This window comes from Lycorma delicatula, chromosome 2, assembly GCF_047948215.1.
Source record: "Lycorma delicatula isolate Av1 chromosome 2, ASM4794821v1, whole genome shotgun sequence".
Lineage (NCBI taxonomy): Eukaryota > Metazoa > Arthropoda > Insecta > Hemiptera > Fulgoridae > Lycorma > Lycorma delicatula.
This window is the reverse complement of record NC_134456.1, coordinates 40,382,239-40,400,033: the sequence shown is the minus strand read 5'-3', so window position 1 is coordinate 40,400,033 and position 17,795 is coordinate 40,382,239. Positions and strand designations below refer to the sequence as shown.

Genomic DNA, 17,795 nt, shown 5'->3' with positions numbered 1-17,795 from the left:
ATGATATTAACAAACCTTAATGGTATCAACATGTATGTTAACAGCATTAGAGTTAAATTAATTATACATACAGAATTCTTAAAAATCAATGAATTTATAAAGATTTAAAAGTATAGGCATAAAATAATCCAGTGAGTAAAACTGTTTGATATCATCGTAATGGCATGACAATTATGCATCCTAAGTAATGTTATAAAAAACTTTGATAACGCAAAGAAATACAGTAATGATGTTATCAGTTTTTTTCATACCGTATATCCACAGAATAAAAACAAGTATCATTACATATAGTTCATGACAATTTCACTGGCCAATTATATGTTTTCATCAACTTTTTCATAAGTCTATTTTATATTTATAATTCATTTAACAAAGACCTAAATTTACATATGCTTTGTGCTACAGATTGCAGAGAAGTCAATTATAAAACTCTGTTAAAAATGAAGATCAATAAAAATGAATTTCCTGATTTTTTTAATAGTATTTTAGATTTCTTAAATAGCACATTAATTTTTCTTAAATTTCCTAGTTTAGATAAAGCAGTCCCAACAAATCTTTGGATATCTGAACAGCCTGAGTTCACATAATCAACATCTCTTTCTCTCTCTCTCTCTCTGTGTGTGCGCACATGCACGTGTATAATAGAAGTAATATAGAAATTAAAATATATATTTGATGAATGAAAGAATGAAGAAATTATAAAGAATTAAATAATTAGAAACAATAAAATGCAGCACGACAAATTATACAAATTACACTATCTATTAATCAGTGATCTAATCTGAAACTATTAGAACAATATGCAACAACCGTTCTGTATTTTCATTTCACCCAATACCTTCTACTGTTTTTTTATCTAATCAATAGACTGATGACAAAAAAAAAATATACAAGAAAAAAAACAGTTATATAAAAAAGATTGTGCTTACTGTTTTACAAACAATAGGGAATCTATTCATCACCATTACAATACCAGACACAATTATAGCATAAACATAACAATAAGTAATAAACAAAAAAGATAAATTTAAGACAATGTAATTAACAAAAATGTTCTCTTCTTGATCATTTGATACACATACCTATGAAAAAAGATCAAAACTAGACATCAATGAAAGGATGAAAAATAAAAACAATTCTAAATTAAAATGTAAAACAACTTCAGGATAGAGTACAAAACAAAGAAACAACAAACATAAATAGAATTAAACCAGTTCACATAGTCACTGCAAATGTATGTACTAAATATACTTTTAAAAAGCTGAAAAATCAAACTGTTTTGAAAGTGGAACATTTTAAGAAAAAAACATTATAATACTATACATATTTCAAGAACAATTAAATAATCCAACCCCAGATAAACAGAAATTACATTCGATGTTAACTAAATTGGTACTAGCCCTAATTTACATGGAAATTTTAACAGCAAATTGAGAAACACTGCTTTACTAATTATCTTATTCCATTACCAATAACCACACATTTTTACATTTGAATTCAGTACAAAAAAAAATATTTAATATTAATAAAAGGGTGCCAGGCAAAACAATATAGTGCACCTGATAGTGAGATATTAATACTTTAGAAGCTACTGGGCTGAAATAAACGTCAAAATAAATAATGATTATTTGATGGTAAATCAACAAAATGCCGCAGCACTCATCATTTTCAGTTTTTATTGTACATTTTAGATGAATTTTTTGCGAGTTGTACTGTTTCGACAAGAATCAATGTTTAAAAAACTGACATAAAAAATCTTACTTGAATGAAAAAATTGCCAGTTAAATTTTTCCAATAGACTTTTTACTTAGTTCTCAAACAATATGAGCTGAAGAATCCAAAAAAATACCATCTTTTCCTGAAGAATTTAAGAAAACATTTCCAGTGCATGTGTAGGATAAGACAGATATATAAGATTTTGAAAAATTAAATATTTAGTTAGGAAATATTTACAAATAATATTACAGAAATGAAATACAAATGGCCTCAATTTTTTTCAAATTGATCGACAAAACAAGTAAAATAAGGAATGCTTAACACAAAATGACTATGATTCAATCAGCAATGTCATCAACTTTTGGTTTAGACTGATCCTACAATGCTCAATTCCAAAATCTGTTATTCCTATCACTAACAAAATGTTTTCACCTAAAATACAATTATTTAATACCACCATGGTTAGTATAATCCATTCACGAAAATTAGGTGCTCATTTAGAATTTTCTTCCAACAATTCAGAAACTGAGAATGAATAAATACCAGTTTAAATACAACATTTTTTTTATTACAGCTTTTGTGGCAAGCATTTAGACATCACACTACAAATTGCAGGAGTTAATGTCATTAACAGTTTTAAGATTTTGTTTTACTTTATATGCTGCTAAGTATTTTTTTTAAAGATCCCCTGCAAAATATTAATTCTGAATTATGTCTTTGATACCTTGTTAATATTTTGCAATAAATGTATTTTATATTACAATGTTTTGCAAAAATTAACAGGTCCTGCAACCCATAATTTGTCTTTATCAAGAACTACAAAAAAAAAACAACATTTACAAGTTAAAGCAACACAGTTGAATCATTCTACTAATTCATTCGATATAAATGCATATGAGCACAAATTAAAGCAATTACATTCAAATTAATTTAATTTGATCAAGCAGAGAAACTTTCCACACAATAATATGATGAAAGAAGCCATTTAGCCTTAAAAAATAATTATAAAAAAAAAGATTGAATGTTGTATTTTTTAGTATTTCTGTTTTAATTTACTTTACAGAAATCTTCATGAATATCAGTTGTGTGAAAATCAATGTCATCAACTAAAACTGTAATACTGATTTAGATAAAAAAGTAAAACCTAACAATTTTTTAACATAACACATAAAAAATAAATATGCATAATTAATAGTGATGCTAATCATTAACTTAACAAGTTAGTCACAAACTTAACAAACTTTTATTAAACAAAATACAGTCAAATTTTATACTAACCTGGTTCCAACTTTATAACCTTTATTGCTGCTAAGTCATTAGTAGACAACTTTTTTGCCTAAAAAACAGAAAAATAATAAATAAAATTTTCATCATAATAGTTAAAAATAAAAATATGCATAAAAAGAACAAGGGAATAAATATTAAAAGTGTCATGAATTCTTAATTCTTATCACTATAACACCGTTCGTTATCTGTTAAACCAATTTCAAGCAATGAATAGTTCAATAAAAAAGTTATCATTTTTAAAATTATTTCTTTTAAAATAAAGAAATATTCTGTGATACAAGGCAAAATGTTTCATAAAGTGAATAAAGTTCAAGCTTATGAAGAAGAAGAAAAACATGAGAGTTCTAATGTGTCACATTGACATGGTGCTTTGCTATTATGTTTTAATAAGTTTATCTTTGCCAAACTGATCGGAAGCAACAGAAAATCACTAATGTGATTACACATAACAATTTCAAGACAATAAACCAAAGAAAGTTATCCAGCAATTGACTGGCTGAAATAAATGACAGTTTAACTTTCTCTTAACTTGAAAGATTAATTTAATTATACTTTACTGTATTAGGGTGTCTGCTTTTGACAATTACTGCTGTGAAAGAGGAAATGACAAAAAAAAGGAACAAAAAACCGTATGGGTTATCACTTGTAAGTCATAACCAACAAAATGTCAACACTACACATGAACTGCTGACAAAAGCAATTGATTTTATGTCAAATTTCAAAAATAATGTAACAGAATTAAAATAATTTTCAAAGTACAGCAAGTATTTAAAAGAAACAACAATACAGAGTTATAAAGGGATCCCCTACAAACAAAGATTAAACCAAATCAAATGTACATAAAAACCAATCAGAGAATTAACTAAAAAATAATAAGAGATCATTCATTCAATAGAAAACCTTACTGCTTTCAATTTCACACAGTCAAACATGCTTATGGGCAGGAAATCAGTGTTTTTTTAAATTAAATATTACCAAACCAGGCTGACTTAATGGTATAGTAATTAACACGCTGGCTTCAATGTCCCAGCAAGGATCTTGCATTTTTTCACCGACCATTTTATTCTGGCCATCAAATGATCTTCCTCATTAAACTAACTAATAGATATTGTATGAAAGGAAATTCTTTTATTTTCTTTTAATTATTACAGATTTCACTTTTACCATCATTTATTTTCTTATGTACAAAAAGGCAAAACCCAATTTTTTTTTAATAACAAATGGTTAATTGATCTTTCTCTACGAATCATTGAGTGCTCAGTGATACAGAATAGCTGGACCAAAGGTGCAACCATATCGGAGAGTTATCTGCTGAGAGCCAGACTAAGGAATGATTCCTGAAAGAGGGCAGCAGCTCTTTCTGTAGTAGGTCAGGATGACCGGAACGATATCAACATCACTCAATCCTCTGAGTACTGCGCAGCTGAAAGCAATGGAAAACTACAGCTGCTTTTTTTCCAAGAAAATGTAGCTCTCTGCATTTTCATATAAAAATGATGCCTTCCTTGGTAAAATATTCCAGAGGTAAACTAGTCCCCCGTTCAGATCTCCAGATGGGGACTACTAAGGAAGGGGGTCACCAGAAAATTAAAAAATAACACTCTATATGAGTCATAGTGTGGAATGTTAGAAGTCTAAAAAAAGACTGGTAGGTTAGAAAATTTAAAGAGGGAAATGGATAAGATAAATGTAGATGTAGTTGAGAAATGGATAGGATAAACATAGATGTAGTAGGAATTAGCGAGGTTCAGTGCGAAGAGGAAAATGACTTTTGGTCAGGTAATTTTAGAATAATTAACTCAGCTTCAAATAATGGGCAGGCTTCATAATAAACAAGAAGATAGGGAAGAGAGCTTTATTTCAAAATGCATCGCCCTAGAATCATTGTAATAAGGATAAAATCAAAACCTAAACCGACAACGATTGTTAATGTCTATATACCTACAAGCGCCCAAGATGATAATGAGGTAGAAGAGTATGTATACGAAGAAATTGACAAAGCAATTAAACACATAAAAGGAGATCAAAATTTAATAATAGCTGGAGATTGGAATGCAAGCATTGGAAAATGCAAGGAAGGAAATATAGTGGGTGAATATGGGCTAGACAAAAGGAATGAAAAAGGGGGCCGACTTACAGAATTTTGCACGAAGTATAATTTAGTAATTCCCAACACCCAGTTTAAAAATCATAATAGAAGAATATACACATGGAAAAAGTCAGGTGAAACTGCAAGGTGTCAAATAGATTATATCATGGTTAAGCAAAGATTTAGAAATCAACTCATCGACTGCAAAACTTACCCTGGGGCAAACATTGACAGCGACCATAATTTAATGATAATGAAATGTAGATTGGGGTTTAAAAGTCTGAAGAAAAGGAGTCACATGAATCGGTGGAATTTAGAGAAGCTTGAGAAAGAGGAGGTAAAAAAGATTTTTGAGGAGGGCATTGCAAGAGGTCTGAGTAAAAAAGATAAGGTAGAAAATGTAGAAGAAGAATGGGAGAGTGTTAAAAAGGAAATTCGTAAATCACAGAACCAAACTTAGGTGAAACAAAGAAAACTGGTAGGAAATCTTGGATTTCAGACGATATATTGCAGCTGATGGATGAACGTAGAAAATATAAGAATGATAGTAATAAAGAAAGTAAATGGAACTGTCAACAATTAAGAAATACTACAAACTGGAAGTGCAAACTAGGGAAAGTAGAGTGGATTAAAGAATGAACAAGTGTTCAAAAGTGGAAAGAGAATGATCATTGGTAAAATAGACAGAGCATACAGGAGTTAAGGAGACTTTGTAATACATAAATTAAAATGTAATAATGTGTTAAATAAAGATGGTATACTGATTTATAATACGAAAGAAAATGGCGATGGGTGGGTGGAATACATTTAACAGTTATATGGAGGAAATGAATTAGAAACTGGTATTATAGGAAAAAGAGGAGGTCGAAGAGGATGAAAAGGGAGATACAATACTGAGATCTGAATTTAAGAGAGCATTAAAAGATTTGAATGGCAAAAAGGCTCCTGGGATAAACAAGATACTTGCAGAATTACTTTGCAGTGCAGGTGAGGAAGCAATAGATAGATTATACAAACTGGTGTGTAATATTTACGAAAAAAGAGAAGTTCCGTCAGACTTCAAAAAGACTGTTATAGCTATGATACCAAAGAAAGCAGGAGCAGATAAATGTGAGGAATACAGACTAGCCACGAATCAAAAATCTTAACTAGAATTCTGTACAGAAGAATTGGGAGGAGAGTGGAAGAAGTGTTAGGAGAAGACCAATTTGGTTTCAGGAAAAGTGTAGGGACAAAGGAAAAAATTTTAGGGCTCAGATTAAAGAAAAACAAACCAACATACTTGGCATTTATAGAACTAGAAATGGCATTCGATAACGTAGACTGGAATAAAATGTTCAGCATTTTAAAAAAAGTAGGGTTCAAGTACAAAGGTAGAAAGAAGAACAATTACTAACATTTACAGGAACCATACAGCAACAGTAATAATTGAAGAACAAAAGAAAGAAGCCGTAATAAGAGAGGGAGTCCAACAAGCATGTTTCCTATCCCTGTTACTTTTTAATCTTTATATAGAACTAGCAATTAGTGATGTTAAAGAAAAATTTACATCTGGTGTAACAGATCAGGGTGAAAAGATAAAGATGCTACGATTTGCTGATGATATAGTATTTCTAGCTGACAGTAAAAAGCATTTAGAAGGTACAATGAACGTCATGAAGTCCTACGCAAGAACTACCACATGAAAATAAACAAGGACAAAACAAAAGTAATGAAATGTAGGAGAAATAACAAAGATGGACCACTGAATGTAAGAATAGGAAGAGAAAAGCTTATGAAGGTAAAAGAATTTTGTTATTTGGGAAGCAGAATTACTAAAGATGGACAAAGCAGGAGCGATATAAAATGCCGAATAGCACAGGCAAATCAAGCCTTCCAGTCAGAAATATAATTTGTTTACATCAAAAATTAATTTAAACATCAGGAAAGGATTTTTGAAAGTATATGTTTGAAGCGTAGCTTTATATGGAAGTGAAACTTGGACAATCGGAATATCTGAGAAGAAAAGATTAAAAGCTTTTGAAATGTGGTGCTATGGGAGAATGTTAAAAATCGGATGGCTGGATAAAGTGACAAATGAAGAGATGTTGCAAATAGGTGAAGAAGCATTTGGAAAAATATAGTTAAAAGAAAAGACAGAATTAAAGGCCACATATTAAGGCATCCTGGAATAGTCGCTTTAATATTGGAGGGACAGGTAGAAGGAAAAAATTGTGCAGGTAGGCAACGTTTGGAGTATGTAAAAAAAATCGTTAGGGATGTAGGATGTAGGCGGTATACCGAAATGAAACGACTGGCAATAGATAAGTAATCTTGGAAAGTTGCATCAAACAACTGAAGACAAAAAAAAGGTCAACTTATATAACTCTTAGTTTTTAGTCACAAAATAGCAAAAACCAATTAATAAAAATTACTACTCTTATAAATAAAAAATTTCATATTAAATAAAAAATAAGGGTGATTTTTCAATAATGAGAGTACAACAAAGACAAAAGGACTATGCCTTTTCAATTTTCAGGTTTTCTCCAGGTATCCATTCCACCTACAATTCATCAGGTGGAGTATTTTACACAGGATAAGAGTAATACATTACTGATCATGTTTCTGTGCAGATGAGCTTAAGATATGCTTTGGTATGCTGTATTTCATCAAATACTACACATTCCTCCAAATACTACATAAAACCTGAAATGAGGATTAGCTTTCTTAAGAAAAACCCTTACCTACTCCCAGAACTGTATGTGGTGTGTGAAAAATCTGACAACTATATAAACAGATCAACTACATCATGAGTTTAGGGTAACAGGTTTACCTTAATCCACACCAAAATCTAGCTTATCTTTAAAATCAAATATTACCAGGAAATAAGTCTTTACTCCCACAAAAAAAAAGCTTTTTTTAGCATTTACTCAGATTGCTACTATAAAATTTTCAAAACTTTCTTTTTGCAGAAATTTTTTTAAAGTTCAAACATAGACCCTCAGCAATATGAAAACTGTTTTTTTATAAATCAATTTCCAGGAAACATTTCAACAAAAAATTTAAAGACAACAATTACAGCACACAAAGGATGAGCTATATTTTGCAGAAAACATTATTGGACCAAAATTGTCCAAAAAAGCCCAAAATGCAAAAAAGATTGATTTTGGACTTTTCCTTAACTGCAGTAAAAGCCCTCATTGAGAGCTTTTCAACGACATATCATAAGTGGTACTTATTTTCATTGGTTCCAGTTACAGCCAAACAAAATTTTAATTAATGAAATGTTTGGATCTTACAAGGGGAAGGCACATCGGTTCGAATCAGACTTCATCTCCTTTTTTTTTCTTTAATTTAAATAGACTGAATTATTAATAACTATTAACCTCTGATTGGGGAAAAAAATTTACAGTAAATAAAAATTCAATAATAAAAAAAAGGATATAAAAAATATCAGACGTTATTAATGAAATAAAATTTTATGTACTTTTCATTTTAAAAAAAGTGAATAAATAAATACCATGTTTAATAGGCTTACAAGGAAGACATGTGATGTCCACATCAGATTTTTTGTGTTTATGTAAGGCTGATTACATTATCAATCATTGGATTAGTAAAAAGAGTTTATCTGGTGATTAAGTAATACACTTTTATGATAAAGAAGGGTCTTTTTTATTACATAAAGCTAACAGCAACATTAATTGAGTTAAATTAGGAACAACAGTGCTAATAAATATAAATAAAATAAACATGAAAAATATACAGTTCTAAAATTTATTTTTCAACATTTTTACACTCCACAACAATGTCTACAAAAAATGTTTTACCTATTAAATAGTCACAAACTATTATCTTAGTAATGACTGATCAAAACACTGATTGACTTAATATGAAATTTCACATCTTCCATAATAAGGTGTAGAGGGTGGTGCGCTTTAAATAAAATCAAACGAACATTTCCACTCACAAAAGAAAGTAATAACATGTTTTTTTTAGTTTCCTGATAGTATACTAAACTCCTTTACAAAATGATTCCAGAACACCTTGAACATCTTAGCTATTAATATCCTGAAAACTGAAAGCTGTGAAGAAAGGGAAAAATGCTAGCATTACAATTAAAAGCAAATTCCTACGGATTATAAAAGTAAATAACTCTGAGCACAGTTTCACTATATACTACTGGCATTTATTAGATGCCAATGGAACTTAACAGTTGATGATGCCATTTAGAATTTTAAATTTTGTTTTTTAATATTTAGATTTACTATTGAAAATCATAAACTTTATTAAAATGATTTAAATAAATATACAAAGGTGAAACCAAGAGAAACAAGAATAGTTAGTTGAGAAGAAAATAAAACCCAATTAAAAACAAAATATTAAACAGTGGTAAATATAACAATCGACTATGTAAAGTTGACTACACTGTATTAGTTATATTTTTTGTATATTGTTGGTTACTCAATTCATTTCTGCGAGACATTATCACCTCAGACTTGCCCACAATTATAATGTTTTGTAATTATTTCAATAAAAATGCTTTTAACTTTGCAGTAATAACTTGTATATGTATTACACATATGCGCGCGCACAAAACTTATTGACAGAAGAAAAGTTGTTTCTGAAAATGATAAAAATAAGAATGCAGTGTAAAATAATAATAATCAGAAAAATAGAAGGAGTTACAAGGAACAGAAGGTAGAAAAGAATAAAATGTTGAACTCTGAACAAAGTCTCTTCTATTCAATCTAACAGTATACTTGAAAATTGAATAAAAAAGATGTCTGAGAAATTTGGAGAAAAATGATCTTTAATTAACATGATTGATTGTAACTCTCCTCCTGATAATAATTTAAAACCAACAAAAGAGAACTTTTAAAATAATCAAATTTATATGAAGTATAATGCAAAAATCTGATGTGGACAACATGTGACTTCCTTGTATGCCAATTAAATTAACATTTACACATTTTTATAAAATGAAACTTTATTTCATTAAAAACTTCTCATATTTTTTTATTATTAGCCATTATAACTTTTTTTTACAATGAGAGAGAGGTTAATAATCATTAATAAATTAATATACTTAAATTAAAAAAAAGGAGAAGTTTTTTCAAACCGATGTGCCTTCCCCTAAGATCTAAATATTTCATTAATTAAAATTTTACTTGGCTATAACTCTGGAACCAGTGAAAATAAGTACCACTTATGATATTCTGTTGAAAAGCTCTCAATGAGGGCTTATTACTACAATTAAAAAAAATTCCAAAATCCAAATTGGTTTTTGATTTTGGGCTTTTTTGGACACTTTTGGTTCAGTCGATTGTAATCAAAAAGAGGGTACACAATTAGATGTTACAATATTCCTAAATCAAAAATTTCAACATCCTACGGCTAATCGTTTTTGAGTTATGCAAGAGATACATACATACATACGTACAAACATCACACCAAAACTAGTCAAAATGGATTCAGGGATGGTCAAAATTGATATTTCCATTGAAATCTGGAAACTGAAATTTTTCGCCATCACATATTTTCTTTATTTGGTACAAGAAAGTAAAAATATAGCCAATAAATAGAAGAAGAGCATTAATTTCAAACAAATTGAAACATAAAAATTCAATGTTTTAATATATGTTTTACACAAAACTGTATTCTTAAAATTAAAAAATTATACTAATTTCTCAAATTTTTGGAATATATTACCAGTTATCAGAAACACACATAAACATTCTTTAATAATAAAACTCTTCAGAACAATTCAAACTATAAGATCAGGTTAGGAAAAATGTTCAAGCACCTGTTCTTAACTTACAACAGCTAGCAGCTATAGAGTGGCCATAAAATTCCTTTCTATTGAAAAAAATAAACATAAACTGTCATTATAAAACATATTTTTACACAAATAACATACTTTAAATTTAATCTCTATGCACTGCATAAAGGACATGCACAGTTTTATCAGACACAAAGTAAACTTAGACATTCTCTTCCATGTTGAAAGATTAAACTCATAAAACTATGACAGTGGTTTTCAGCTCATCAACATTCCTCAGTTGCTAATGGAAGATTTCTTCTCTCATTATGCCCCAAAGGAAGATGTCACTGGTTGTTAAGGCTGGACTTTTACAAGCCGTTGAATTTTGCAGTCTATTTCAATCCATTTTTTTTTTGTCTTCAGTCGTTTGACTGGTTTGATGCAGCACTCCAAGATTCCCTATCTAGTGCTAGTCGTTTCATTTCAGTATACCCCCTATATCCTACATCCCTAACAATTTGTTTTACATATTCCAAACGTGGCCTCCCTACACAATTTTTTCCTTCTACCTGTCCTTCCAATATTAAAGCGACTATTCCAGGATGCCTTAGTATATGGCTTATAAGTCTGTCTCTTCTTTTAACTATATTTTTCCAAATGCTTATTTCTTCATCTATTTGCCGCAATACCTCTTCATTTGTCACTTTATCCACCCATCTGATTTTTAACATTCTCCTATAGCACTGCATTTCAAAAGCTTCTAATCTTTTCTTTTCAGATACTCCGATTGTCCAAGCTTCACTTCCATATAAAGCGACACTCCAAACATATACTTTCAATAATTTTTTCCTGGCATTTAAATTAATTTTTTATGTAAACAAATTATATTTCTGACTGAGAGCTCGTTTCGCCTATGCTATTCGGCATTTTATGTCACTCCTACTTCATCCATCATTAGTAATTCTACTTCCCAAATAACAAAATTCTTCTACCTCCATAATCTTTTCTTTTCCTATTTTCACATTCAGTGGTCCATCTTCATTATTTCTACTACATTTCATTACTTTCGTTTTATTCTTGTTTATTTTCATGCGGTATTTCTTGCGTAGGAAATTCATGCCGTTCATTGTTTCTTCTAAATCCTTTTTATTCTCAGCTAGAATTACTATTCCATTAGCAAATCGTAGCATCTTTATATTTTCAATTTGTACTGTTACTTCGGATCTAAATAGTTCTTTAACATCATTAATTGCTAGTTCTATGTAAAGATTAAAAAGTAACGGTGATAGGGAACATCCTTGTCGGACCCCCTTTCTCATTACGGCTTCTTTCTTATGTTCTTCAATTATTACTGTTGCTGTTTGGTTCCTGTACATGTTAGCAATTGTTCTTCTATCTGTGTATTTGAACCCTAATTTTTTTAAAATGCTGAACATTTTATTCCAGTCTACATTATCGAATACCTTTTCTAGGTCTATAAACGCCAAGTATGTTGGTTTGTTTTTCTTTAATCTTCCTTCTACTATTAATATAAGGCCTAAAATTGCTTCCCATGTCCCTATACTTTTCCTGAAACCAAATTGGTCTTTTCCTAACACTTCTTCCATTCTCCTCTCAATTCTTTTGTATAGAATTCTAGTTAAGATTTTTGATACATGACTAGTTAAACTAATTGTTCTGTATTCCTCACATTTATCTGCCCCTGCTTTCTGTGGTATCATGACTATAACACTTTCTTTTTAAGTCTGACGGAACATCCCCTTTTTCATAAATATTACACACTAGCATGTATAATCTATCAATCGCTTCCTCACCTGCACTGCGCAGTAATTCTACAGGTATTCCTTCTATTCCAGGAGCCTTTCTGCCATTTAAATCTTTTAATGCTCTCTTAAATTCAGATCCCAGTATTGTTTCTCCCATTTCATCCTCCTCAACTTCCTAATCTTCCACTATAACACCATTTTCTAATTCATTTCCTCCGTATAACTCTTCAATATATTCCACCCATCTATCGACATTACCTTTCGTATTATATATTGGTGAACCATCTTTGTTTAACACATTATTAGATTTTAATTTATGTACCGCAAAATTTTCCTTAACCTTCCTGTATGCTCTCTTTCCACTTCTGAACAATTTTCTTTAATCCACTCTTCTTTCACTAGTTTGCACTTCCTGTTTATAGCATTTCTTAATTGTCGATAGTTCCTTTTACTTTCTTCATTACTATCATTCCTATATTTTCTACGTTCATCCATCAGCTGCAATACATTGTCTGAAACCCAAGGTTTTCTACTAGTTCTCCTTACTCCGCCTAAGTTCGCTTCTGCTGATTTAATAATTTCCTTTTTAACCTACTCACATTCTTCTTCTACATTTTCTACCTTATCTTTTTTACTCAGACCTCTTGCAATATCCTCCTCAAAAATCTTCTTTACCTCCTCTTCCTCAAGCTTCTCTAAATTCCACCGATTCATCTGACACCTTTTCTTCAGGTTTTTAAACCCCAATCTACATTTCATTATCACCAAATTATGGTCGCTATCAATGTCTGCTCCAGGGTAAGTTTTGCAGTCAACGAGTTGATTCCTAAATCTTTGCTTAACCATGAGATAATCTATCTGATACCTTGCAGTATCGCCTGGCTTTTTCCAAGTGTATATACTTCTATTATGATTTTTAAATTGGGTGTTGGCAATTACTGAATTATACATTGTACAAAACTCTATAAGTCTGTCCCCTCTTTCATTCCTTTTGCCCAGCCCATTTTCACCTACTATATTTCCTTCCTTGCCTTTTCCAATGTTTGCATTCCAATCTCCAGCTATTATTAAATTTTCATCTCCTTTTACGTGTTTAATTGCTTCATCAATCTCTTCGTATACACACTCTACCTCATCATCATCATGGGCGCTTGTAGGCATATAGACATTAACAATCGTTGTTGGTTTAGGTTTTGATTTTATCCTTATTACAATGATTCTATCGCTATGCATTTTGAAATATTCTACTCTCTTCCCTATCTTCTTGTTCATTATGAAACCTACTCCTGCCTGCCCATTACTTGAAGCTGAGTTTATTATTCTAAAATCACCTGACCAAAAGTCGCCTTCCTCTTCCCACCGAACCTCACTAATTCCTACTACATCCACATTTATCCTATCCATTTCTCTTTTTAAATTTTCCAGCCTACCAACCTTTTTTAAACTTCTAACATTCCATAATCCGACTCATAGAATGTTATTTTTTAATTTTCTGGTGACCCCCTCCTTAGTAGTCCCTACCCAGAGATCCGAACGGGGGACTAGTTTACCTCCGGAATATTTTACCAAGGAAGGCGCCTCCATCATTGCTATATGAAAATGCAGAGCCACATTTTCTTGGAAAAAAAGCAGCTGTAGTTTTGGCTGTAGTGGCATTTGGTAGTAGTTGCAGCGTCTTGGCTATTCATCCAGAGGTCCCAGATTTGAATCCCAGTCAGGCATGGCATTTTTCATACACTAGAAAATTTCTATATTTTCCCACATGTAAGCTTCTGTGATGAACTAATTCATCAGGCAAAAAAAAAATCAACCCACTACATGTGTGAAAGAAAAAGCAAAGGTAAGTAAAATCTGACAAAGCAATACTGCAATAGAAATATGTATACTTTAAAATCATTAGAAAGAGGTGAAAAACTGGCTGGTTCAAAAAGTACCATATCAAACACAATTTGAAAGTACAGATATATATGATCAGACCAAGGTCAAATTAAATGGAAATTAATTTAAAGCACAACAGCAAACACATTTATTCAAACATGTCCTGACAAACAAAGTAATTCAAACTATTATAGTAGTCTAAATTTTAATAAGAGTACCGGTAACATATTAACTGCTGATTCTAAAACCAAGCTATATTTTCAGAAAATTCTATTGAGCAACTGTTAAAGTTCCCTTTCAAAAAATATTACAACTCTTAAGCAAAAAAATCTGCCAAAACTCTTACATATTTAAGGTAAAATATTTTTTAAAAACAGTGAAAAACAAACATTACAAAAATAAATTGTACAATAAGTGCTATGGTTATAATAAATCTATTTTCAACCAAAAATTGATAACAATTACATTACTAAAAAAATTAAAATAAATATCATAAACAAACCACACGTTGCAATTTACACTGTTTAGATTTTTTATAAACTGTAAAATAAATTGAAAAGCACTAGTTCAACATCTATCTATTACAAGCAACAACCACACATAGAAATAAATATTTTTGAGTCGGAACAAATTTTTCAACCTAAAAAATAAATCACAAAGTTTCCTCATACCAAGTAAAAACAGTTTATTAATAAAAGAAAGTATATTAAATTAAAGAGAAAACCAGTATTTACTAATTTAACAAATTTTTTTTTTGCCTATTTGGTAGTCCCTGTAAGCAAAACTACTGTAAAATATTATGAATCAAGCTACCAATAAAATGACACTGGCTTTGAAAAAAAAACTAGCTTCTCAAATTTTTTTAACTGACTTATCAACTAAATTTTAAACTGACCTTTAAACCATTCACCTTTTCTTTACACAACATACCATAACTCAATAGTGTTTCCATCAAACTAATTGATAGAAAAGAAACAAAAAAAGAAGTTAAAAAAAAAACAATCTGGCAAAAGACTAAGCAAAGGATAGTAAGCTATTGGAATATTAAATATACAGATGCAAAATCACGATAATAAAAAAGGTCTTAACAAACACAAATATCAATCATGCTGACTTCAAGTAAGTTTACACAGCAAATAAAAACATAATTATTTAGTTCAACAACAGGATTTATAGAAAAAAAAGTTAAAATCTACAAAACAAGTAAATTAGAATGTGAGAAATACTACGGCAAACATAAAATACAATAGGCAAAATAGAATAATTATTCACAAAGTATGAAGATCTATAAGGACTAAGTATATTAGCTAGAATGCTTTTGAAAAACTTCCATCAAATGTAACATTTAACAACACATTATTTATTAAACTATTAAGACTTTCTATTACATCTGCTACAAACACAACTAGGTTTTATAAATTTCCTCTAGATGGCATTAGTTGTCAAGTAACAAATCACCGTTTGTTAGTCAACAGTATGTCATTATTACGTTTCATTACAGTAATTAAAGTTTTAATAACTCTAATTCAAACTTACAGTAAGATTTCAGGTTTAGGTTAGGTTAGGTAACTAATGATTCCATGTACTAAATTTCATATATCAACATAACCTAATGCTTGCTAACCTTACCTAATTAACCTTAAATATTCAATGCCAGGAAATTAACAAATGTTTTAATTTGTTCTAATTGTATACACAATATTAGGAAGTGAAATCCATTATATGCACAGCAAACACTGTACTACAGCTACAGCAGGCTTAAAAGTATTAATGCCCTCTATTGAGTTCTGAGGAATTTATACTTTGTCAGCAACATCTAACACAGTACAATGTCTGCTGGGCATATAATGGAGTATAATCAAAGTTTTCAATTAAGTCAGAAGACTGAATTTTATTAATTTTAAACTAATAGTCAAGATAAATGAACCATTTTGAAATAAGACAACTGGAAAGTAGTTTAGTATTTAAAAGTGAATTCAACCACAAACTCAGACTGAATGGAAAGTTCATAAAACAAGTGTAACGCCATAGCAATAAATGGATTCTTCTCTAGGATTGTAGCTGTTTATTACATGTAAATGGGTATTTTAAATAAATAATGTGGTGGAAGAACTTACAGAGTACAATACATAGGATAAAATTTTCTTTAACTCTTGAACACAAACTTTAACAGTTATCTAACAACATAAAACGTTATCCACAATCATTCTATGCATGAACTCTTTCAAAATTAAAAAAAAACTCTAATTAGTACAATCTAATGCAAAATAAATACTGTGAATTATGTGGGGAAAAAATCATTACAATATTAAATGGGGAAAATTACAAAAGTAATATTCTAACAAAAGAGTAATGGGGCAATTTCTAATGAGCTACAACCAGAAAAGGGCTTGTTAAGTGTATCTTAAATTACTGTTAAAAAATGGCTTCCTAAATAAATTTCACTCCATAATCTTTATCTAAAAAAACTGAAATAGGCATATCGTAACTTACTCCTCTTAAATTATTTTATTTACAAGTAGACATAAGCCTAACATAACCTATTTTACTCAAATTATTTACGATTTGCAAGCATATATAATTCACAAAATAAATAAATCAGAAACAAACTAGGATAAAAAATTTAATAAAAATAAATGCATAATTATAATCTTAATTCATCTTCATAATAAAGCAATCGAAGATAGACAGTTACACCCCACTTTGAAAACTCACCACAACTATCAACAAACCACAGAAATGTTCCACTAGTTCACAATACGTATATTTACGCCACATGATTATGTTACGTCTAGAATTATGCCTTACTATACATAACTATGGAAAAAAGTTGGGGACAAATATTACACAGTTAAAAAACGAACTCAACTTACCTTGTAAACGTCGCCATAGGTCCCACTTCCTATCCTTTGGATAAGTTCGTATTCATCTTGTGGATTTCTTCTACTGATATCAGAAGACAACACACCAGCCGCATAGGCCATTTCGTTGGAAAATCCAGTTCAGATTAAAAAAATTTGAATAATTTACATAAGCTAAATCGCCATTACCACAGCAAAGATCTCAAGAGAGGCCTCCAAGTGAACTACATTTACCAACACGATTCACACAAAGCTACCAAATTTTATTTATCATTCGCAGTAGTTCATGAATAAACAAGTGCAAATACGACAGTAATACAAATAGCACGCAATATGATCCCCTCGTACAATTTTAAATGAAACGAAACATTTCTGTTACGGCCTCATCGCAAACAACATCCTTCGTTCAATTTCTAATAAGTTGGCAAAAGTAGTCTAAAACTCAGCTGTATTAACAG

The 17,795-nt window shown here is 30.2% G+C and overlaps 1 protein-coding gene across 8 annotated transcripts in view; it reads right to left on the bottom strand.

The window, feature by feature from the left end:
• Positions 1-17,737, bottom strand: part of hppy (MAP4K3-like protein hppy) — a 126,983-nt gene extending 109,246 nt beyond the window's left edge. For 5 of the 8 annotated variants that reach the window (XM_075355154.1, XM_075355155.1, XM_075355156.1 and 2 more), the window contains exons 1-2: positions 17,350-17,736; positions 2,995-3,052 (exon numbers count right to left, since the gene is read on the bottom strand). In XM_075355154.1, the coding sequence (XP_075211269.1) occupies positions 2,995-3,052; positions 17,350-17,460 (169 nt within the window). In that variant the 5' untranslated portion in view covers positions 17,461-17,736. Of the gene's footprint in view, positions 1-2,994; positions 3,053-17,349 lie in introns of all 8 variants that reach the window. The other 3 variants (XM_075355160.1, XM_075355161.1, XM_075355153.1) reach the window with 2 other exon arrangements.
• Positions 17,738-17,795: the final 58 nt, after the last annotated feature.